An 8,807-nucleotide genomic window follows, 5' to 3' on the forward strand; every position below is an offset into this window, starting at 1 on the left:
TTACCTAAAAACTGCATTTGCAGTATAAACTATAAATATCTATATGAACTTGCATACTCATCATACTTCTTTGATGTACTAGCATTCCTTATTCAAATGCAATTACTACTATCATTCCTTGTAATTGCTTCATGCTCTTGGAACTGTTATTAGATAAAACTACAGTCAAGTGCAGGTTTTCCTTGGTGCTATTAATACTTAAACTACAATCAAGTGCAGAACACCACCGTGAAAAAAATGCAAAAATCTATAAACAAAAACAAACTAAAAATTGCACATCAATACAATTAGAATGTCAACATGCTACAAAGTTTACTCACGCCAAAGTTAACAGCTGGGGTGAATGATACACAAAAAATAACTTTATATTAAGTGCGCCCTGAAAATATATTGTTTTCTACTATATATTGTTAACCTGTAAGATCAAATGGATACTACTCAAAAGGATCAAAAAGAAATGCAGTCCAAGACTGTAATTGTCAACCACAATTCCTAATACAGCACATTAGCAATCACATCCACTCCATAATTTGATATAGTAGAGTGACCCATCCAGTCCAAATTTCAAACTAGCACACAGAGGCATAATTCATAATCCACATCTCACATCAACATATTGGTCAGTTAAACCAGAGCAACCAACCCAACCACACTTCACAATCAGATCTAAACAGACTCGAAAAAGCCACAAAATGAAGTACCTAGACAACAAATCTAGTTGGAATCATAGGCACACACACAAGTAATCGCATATATACAGACAAAGATTGCATCTTTGAAACGGCATACATGACATACTAAAAATACCCACTACAAAACCCTAAATACAACCTGAATCTAAAACAAATCCCTAAAACGAAATCACTCCACACCTACAAACCCTAGACAAACTACATTCATTACAACCAGACAAAACAAAAAGATTCAACAATAAGGGCATCCAGTTACCTGAAAATCGTTGAGAGGCATCGATGTCAATCCGTCGACAGGCCCATAATCATGCAAAGGATATAAAAGATAAAAAAGGAAAAAAGAAGATGTAATTAGAAAGCAGATCTATCAAATAAACTAACAGACTCAGGCACGTATCTACGAGCAGATTAAGCACAAAAAAAAGACCGGATCTAGCAAGAAACTGTAAGAACCCTAACTCCACGAAATAAAAACAAATAACGGAGAAAGCACATGATGAACTAAGCAAAAGAAATCTCGAAAAAGGACAGCAGAATACCTGGATGAGGATGAGATGCACCAAGAGCAAGATCCTGAAGCAAACCACAAACCACAAACTCCTGCAAAACTCATATCAACAGAAAGAGAAACAACAGATGAGCGGATCTAGCAAAGAAAGAAAAAAGATTACGAGAAGCTTCATCTGGTAGAGATGAAAAGAGGATGGAAGAACACAAACCTTAGCTGCGGCGAAGAAAGAGCAGAAGACAGAGACTGAGGGAGAGAAGGGGGCGAGTGACTGACAGAACAGAGGGGAGAGGATAAGGCGAGGAACTAGGCGACGGTCGGCGTTCCCGATAACGGGCCGGGCTGCTTAACGGGCGCCCCACCCCACCCGAGCCAGGCCGCGCCCCGCGTAGCAATATCGACTGACCCAAAACACGGGTCAGTCGACGCTAGCTAGCCCAAATACAACAAAACACAGAGAAAACAGAAAAATGAAAACACGCATCTCAAAGCATAATCCAACGGCCCAGAAAACGACTGACGCAAAACTTAAAACTCAGCTGACTGAAAGGTAGCTATTTCGATTTATATCCCCTGAAGGGATGCATCCGGAACGACGTGTTCCTTACAACAAGCGGGAGAGAGGAACGCGGCGGTTAGCACATACTAACCGCATGTTAGTTACAAAAAAGGATATTGTCCCATTAACTGAATATAATTAATTCCTAACAATTTTCATTGACTTGCATGCATGCACGTCTGAGAAGGTACGTACGTACAAAACCTCTATGATTAGTGTGTCGATGCATGCATGAATGAAGACGTAAACCCAGGCGACAAAGTAACACGTCCACATGAGGAGGTCTTAATTTGCCGAATGGTTAGTATACAAGGAACCTGAACGTAGATGTTGTCAGTTGGTGCGCACGTACCCCACCCCATCCGCGTACGTACGTGGCGCTGCCGTGTTTGGCCTCGTCACAGGCAAAATCGATCAGAGTGGGTGCCAAATACTACATTTGTGCATGCGTACGAGTACGATAGTAACTACACTGCACTGTGCATCAGGAAGACGTAGGGTCGTCCGGTGCGTCACGTTCTGGTGCCGGCTGGCCTGGCGACAGCAGCCGGGCACTGAGCGCTCAGGAGCCAGGACCACGGCCGGAGCACGCACCCGGACGCGGGCACGGCTGGATGTCGTCGCTCCAGCAGCTGTTGGTACCAATACCAATCGATTCCCCTGGGGGTGCATGCAAGTCGTATTGTCACTGTCCGGATTCGCATTGCATTGCAAGCTGGCCGGAGCGGAGTGTTGGTGCCCGCCGGCGGCAGGCGGCAGTCACGCGGGCACGCAGCTGGGAGAGGCGCGGGTGACGATGGATTTCCATCTCGGCATCATGCCATTGCCCAGCCTGCAAGGCTGCTTGCTCCGTCTACGTGCTCCCACAGCGACGGTGACGGTGACTGTACACTACTGTTTCTCCTCTCTTTTTCGATCGAGGCTCTACTGTTTGGCAGTCTCCGGAACCCGGGGACAATGGGTTGCACCGGTCTATCACGCCATTGATTTCGCCGTGCCATGCCCACTCGGCTCGTGTTGCCTACCAACATAACGTAGCGCTCGAACAGCGGTCCGTCAATCATCAAAATACGTATGTAACCTGCACGTAGACAGCCGTGCGTGCGTGATGGACATATAGGTGGACAAAGACGCATCACAGACTCACAGGCTCACACCGCCCCGTAAAGCTCCAAGCGTCGGACGGTTGTGAAAAAAGAAGGAGCTGGTGCTGCATGCGACAGGTCAGGGGTCACGTAATCACTACTCCATCAGCATATAGCGAGTGTAGGGTAACCAAGCACGTAGGGTTTTGGCCTTGCTCGACGACAACGGGACAACTTGCCGTTGTACCTCCACCGGAGAGCGTCGTCTAGTGTATAGTGGTGGTACTGGTACTCTCTCATAAGCGCCATGAAACCAACGAATCCCATATAATTCATCTCACTGGACAGCAATGGTAATGAGCCAACATTGCTTTTACATTCAGAAAGCCCGTTTGGCGCGGGGCGCGATCGTCTGGTGCGTGCTGCATGATATTGATGGCCCATTGACAAGCTGTCTTAGCAACAGACACACAGGGTTAGATCACATCACATGTATGGCTCCAGATCCACGGGATACGGGTCAAATACAACTCGGCCGCGTGTCCCACCCGCGCTGGCCTCATGGAAAACATGCGCAAATGAACCCACCGTGGGACGCTGGCTCTGTGTCGCCGGGCAGCAGCAGGACAAATTCGTAGGGCAGCGCGACTGCCATCCTGTCCGTCCGTCCGGCCGCCCATGCGTTCCACGCCGGAGCAACCCGGTGGATTGGGAACAAGACACGGTAAGGGTCGCTAGTGCATCTTCCTCTTGCCGCTTTGAGTAGCGTGCACGTACTGCTAGCTAGCACTGGCAGTAGTTGACTCACGACTCCCTGGTTCTATGACGTTCAGTTATAACCAGCTCGAACGATCGACAGGTCAAATGTCAAAGGTCAACGCACGTGCTGCTCCAGAAAATACCGCCCCTATGACGTTCAGGATGGGCCAGGAGTAGATATCATGCGATTTGCCAATGGAGAATTTGGAGAAGAAGAATGGCGACGGGTATTACTTTCAAGGCATGCATTCTATGAGGGATCAAACAGATGCGTGGTGTGTGCATGATAAGCTGACCTGGCTAAGATCGAAGCATGGGCTTGTAGTTGCTCTGGCTTACTCGTTTATCACCACTATATTAACATAATTTTTTCTTCGGCCCAATCTTGGTCAGTACTCGGCAGTCAGTACAGTATAGTATACAACAGAGAGATCTAGTGGACAGTTTTCATAGTATGGAAACAATACAGAGGCACCCACATGAATCCATGTATGCCTGCAAGTGGTGTTTATTCTACTACTACTACCTGATGAACCAAGATCGATCGATCCGTTGACGACGAAGGAGGCACTCAACGTACGCGTAGCAGATCGATGCCTGGTGGTATTTAACTAGACTAGTGCTGTTGTCAATTTGGTGCCGGATTAAATCCAAGTCCACTGTATATGCGACCCTTCTTATCTAGTGGATCGACTCACCGACAATAAGCACGCAGCTGCATGAGCACATCGATCGATCGTTATTTTCTACTGCAGCCACGGCAACGGCCACTTGCTCGATCGCTGACAGCAATATACAACGATCTTCAAACTGATTGCCGGTACGACCGGGGCGATTTGAGCACTGCCCGCCGGTTCGCGTCGTTTTCGCGCGTGCCGTGGTGGATGGATCGATCCGGGCAGGCGGACTTGGGTGGCGAGTGTATGTATCCGCGACGGCAAATGTACCGTCCAGGCGTGTGGGTTTGAGAAGGTACATACACACGGAACCTCTTCATGTGGGTGCCAGAAGACATTCGTGCATACATACATACGATAGTAACTACACTACACTGTGCAAGAAGACGAAGGGTCGTCCGGTGCGTCATGTTCTGGTGCCCGCTCGCCTGGCGACAGCAGCCGGGACCACGGCCGGAGCACGCACCCGGACGCGGGCACGCCATTCCCTGCTGGTGCTCGATGCTCGAGCTGCTCCCTGTGGGCTGTGGCCAAAGCCATACACGGTACACATTTGCGTACCCATCGTCTCGCCATCCATCAGCATTCAGCAGGTGGTGGTGCAAGCACCAGCATGGGTGCATGCAAGTCGTTTTGTCACTTGTCCGGATTTGCCTTGCAATGCAAGCTGGCCGGAGCATAGTGTTGGTGCCGGCCGATCGACGGCAGACGGCAGTCACGCGGGCACGTAGCTGGGCGCGGCGCTTGCTACGTCTACGTGCTCCCACATCGACGGTGACGGCGACGATGCACTCTGTGGCCAAGAGATGAGGCCTCCTTGTGCGTGACCGTGCACTGTAGCTGAAGGCTGTAGCACGCAGGTCACTTCCTTGTTTGTGTTTCCCCTCTTTTTTTCGATCGAGGCTCTACTGTTTCGCAGTCTCCAGAACCGGGACAGGTCTATGGCGCCATTGATTTCGCCGTGCGATGCGATGCCCGGTCGGCTCATGTCGTCTACGTACGAACATAACGTAATGCTCGAACAGCGGCCAGTTAATCAAAAAAATACGTATGTATCCTGCACCCAGACAGCCGTGCGTGCGTGGCGGACATATAGCTGGACAAAGACGCATCACACACCCAGACAGCCGTGCGTGCGTGGCCGGCTGTGAAAGAAGAATGAGCTGGTGCTGCATGCGACAGGTCAGGGTCCGGTAATCACTACTCCACCAGCATACAGCGAGTGTAGGGTAACCCAGTACGTAGGGTTTTGGCCTTGCTCGACGACAACGTGATAACTTGCCGTTGTACCTCGAAGAGCGTCGTCTAGTGTGGGCTAGTGGTAGTACTGGTGCTCTCTCATTAGCGCCATGGAACAATGCTTTTACGTCCGTTTGGATGGTCTGGTGCGTGCATGAGTTGATGGCCCCATTGACAAGCTGTCTTAGCAAGAGACACACAGGGTTAGATATCACATGTAGTAGGGCTCTAGATCCACCGGATACGGGTCAAATATTACTCCGCCGCATGTCCCAGCCGCGCTGGCCTCATGGAAAACATGCGCAAATCAATCCACCGTGGGGCGCTTGCTCCCGTCGCCGGTAGGGCCGAAAATTTCGTAGGGCTGCCATCCTGTCCGTCCGGCTCGACGCCCATGCGTTCCGCGCCGGAGCAACCCGGTGGATTGGGAAGAAGTCAAGGTAAGGGTCGGTGCATCCTCTTCGCCTCTTCCAGCTTTGTGTAGCGTGCACGTACTGGTACTTCGTCAAGGGAAGAAGTCAAGGTAGGACACTGCTGCACCGCTCACGACTACCTGGTTCTATGACGTTCAATAACAACTAGCTCTATCGATCGACATGTCAAATGTCAAAGGTCAAGGCACTGGTGCAATTGCAAACAAGATAAAGATGGAGTACTGGTATTCAGTGCATAAAAGGTCAACCGATTAGCAACTGAGTGTACGTACTCCTGTTCACGTGCATGTGTACTTAAAAGTGCACGCTTCCCTTGCTTCTTCTAGAGGACCCACAAGGCCACAAATGGCTTGTCTAGCGAAGACCAACCAGTGTTGAGATTTGAGAATGAACAAGAAATTCCGATGGCACCAGCTTACTCGTGGAAAAGAAGAATCATATATATCTAACTGAATGTGATAAGGCCTTCAGATAGGTTTTTTATTCTAGATTATGCACGAGTATTAAAAAAAAGGTGAAGAGACCCTCCACAAGTTTACACCCACATATTTACAAGAGGCCTTTAGATAGGTCTTTCGACAGATTTGTTGTAACTATTGTATTTCCTACATTTATTTCTTTTTTCATTTTTCCTTTTGCTTTTCTTAATTTCCTTTTGCCTGTATAGTTCATCTTTCTTCTTTGAACATTTCCATGTAACATTTATTTGAAAATCAATAGAAATACGCAGCAAAGTCTTGCTGTTTCCCTAAAAAAAAATAAGACCCATCTTAGCATGCAATCATGGATGGAAAAAGACCCATCACAAAATTCAACCATGCACGGAAAAATATTTTCCATTCAATTATATTATAGTTATATTCAATAAATATTGGTACAACTATACATAATAAACAATAAGTTGTACATTTTCTTAATTTTGGTTCTCATGTAATCAACCCAATTTTCCATCAACCAATTCGCATAGCAACACGTGGGGTATTCTCTAGTTTCAAGGCAAAAATATAATAAAGCGGGAGAGAGGTTAGTACGGAAACAACTTATACAAAGGCTAGGTCACAAAAATAACTCCATGAAAATATCAAATGCTACAAAAGGCGTCTACTCTCCCGGCATATAATTCATCAAACCTTTTGCGTTGGCAATGATCCAATTTTCTGCCTCTTTCTTTTTATTTGTTGCGACGACTGTACCTATCATCGAATCTTCTTATTTCTTTGAGGAAACCTATCATTGTTTCGTTACAGAAAATGTCGGCATGTCTTTCATTTCAAAAATTACATAACATGGGCAAACGATGGTGGAAGCCAGGATTTTGCGCACATAGATAGGGCCAAGGACGGCCACCGACCTGCAAGCTTTGACGCTTGATAAGCTCCAACAACATATTTTGTTGAACTTTTTGCAGCCCAATACAGTAAATTACTACATCATTCCAGGTCAAGATGAAATAGCCGTAGTGAAGGAGGATATGAAGTCGTGGACTCCGGAAGTTTGCTTGCAAATGGGGCACTCCCACAATTGGGCTATCCCCAATGTATGTGATCAACGTTCCAGACCCTATTTTGCACTATTAGGCAAGTAATAAAAAATGCACTTGATGGTGCCCACGTATTTTAAATTATAGAGTTCACCGTCGTTGCGGTGTAGTAGGCGTGTCGCACGAGGTGAACGTCCACGATTTATCTTGCCCTATTAAAGCATCTCCAACGGCCGCGCCAAAAGGTGCGCGCGGTAAACTGAGTTTTTAGCGCGCGCGGGACGTTCTCGCGCGCTTCAGCGGTGGCGGGAAACTAGCGCCCTTGGGAAAAGGCGGCAGCTCACGCGCTACTTTTGGCGCACCGCTTTCGGCGCGCCTATAAATTGCGGCGCTTGCCACGCGGCTATTCTCTCACTCTCTCTTCCTCTTCCGCTGCCACGCGCGCCTCCCCCGCTTCCTCATTGCTTCCTCGCCACTCCAGCGCCCCACCACCGACGCGCCACCATGCCGCCGCGCCGCCGAGGAGCGTCGGGCTACTGCGGCGTCCGTGAGCGCCCCAACGGCTCGTACTACGCCGAGATCCGGTCCGGCGATGTCCGGCTCGGCCTCGGCACCTTCCAGACTGCGCACGATGCCGCCCACGCGTACGACGCGGCGGCGTGGCGCCTAGACAGGCCGCGCGGGCAGATGAACTTCCAGGACGTCCACACACGCAAGCAGGCGCAAGACGTCGCCCCTCCGCCTCGTCTTATCACGGATCAGGACCGTGCGGAGCACGCTCGGTGGCAGCGCCGCCTCCTCATCGCCGAGGAGGACGAGCGGGCCATGGCGGAGTGGGTCCGGCGCCACCCGGAGGACGTCGCCGACGAGAAAGCCTACTGGGCGGAGCAGACGGCAAAGCGCCGCACGGATCAGTTGGACAGGCGTCGGCGGATGGCCCTAGCGTTATCGCAGTGCGATATCGTTGAAAATGGTGGGCAGTCAATCTTTTCGGCTAATGATCCTTGTTGGGACGACATGTGGCTCGATACCTCGGACCAGACCAGCGAGGATGATGATGATGATGACGATGACGACTGGGAGTAGGTTGTAGTTGCACTATCTAGTTGCACTATCTAGTCGTTTTTTATATGTCGTTGCACCGTAGTTTTATGTATCTATGCTATGGAACTATGTAAAATATCTATGTATCGTTTTTATCTATGAATTTTATTATGTATCGTTTTTATTTTAAAATACGTACGCAATGTTCGAGCGATAGCGCGCGCTGCTGGAGCTACGAGCACGCGCTAAATTTTAGCGCGGCTGCTGGAGTCAGCGCTGCCCGCCGCGCTTTTCCAGGCGATGGGCGCGCTACAAAGCACTTTTTAGCGC

At 49.1% G+C, this 8,807-nt stretch overlaps 1 protein-coding gene across 1 annotated transcript; it reads left to right on the plus strand.

Moving 5' to 3' along the window:
• Positions 1-2,555: 2,555 nt before the first annotated feature.
• LOC109735433 (uncharacterized) lies at positions 2,556-8,519 on the plus strand. Its single transcript, XM_020294646.1, has 2 exons — positions 2,556-2,645; positions 7,734-8,519. The coding sequence occupies exons 1-2, from the start codon at positions 2,556-2,558 to the stop codon at positions 8,517-8,519; spliced, it is 876 nt and encodes a 291-aa protein (XP_020150235.1).
• Positions 8,520-8,807: the final 288 nt, after the last annotated feature.

Source organism: Aegilops tauschii, chromosome 4, assembly GCF_002575655.3.
Source record: "Aegilops tauschii subsp. strangulata cultivar AL8/78 chromosome 4, Aet v6.0, whole genome shotgun sequence".
Taxonomy (NCBI): domain Eukaryota; kingdom Viridiplantae; phylum Streptophyta; class Magnoliopsida; order Poales; family Poaceae; genus Aegilops; species Aegilops tauschii.

What these genes read in the sequence shown, in the direction of transcription:
- LOC109735433 (XM_020294646.1), top strand. Translation starts at nt 2,556, where the DNA reads ATGGATTTCCATCTCGGCATCATGCCATTGCCCAGCCTGCAAGGCTGC. An exon ending in CAGCGACGGTGACGGTGACT is followed by an intron (nt 2,646 to 7,733) that starts GTACACTACTGT and finishes CGCGCGCTTCAG; the next exon opens with CGGTGGCGGGAAACTAGCGC.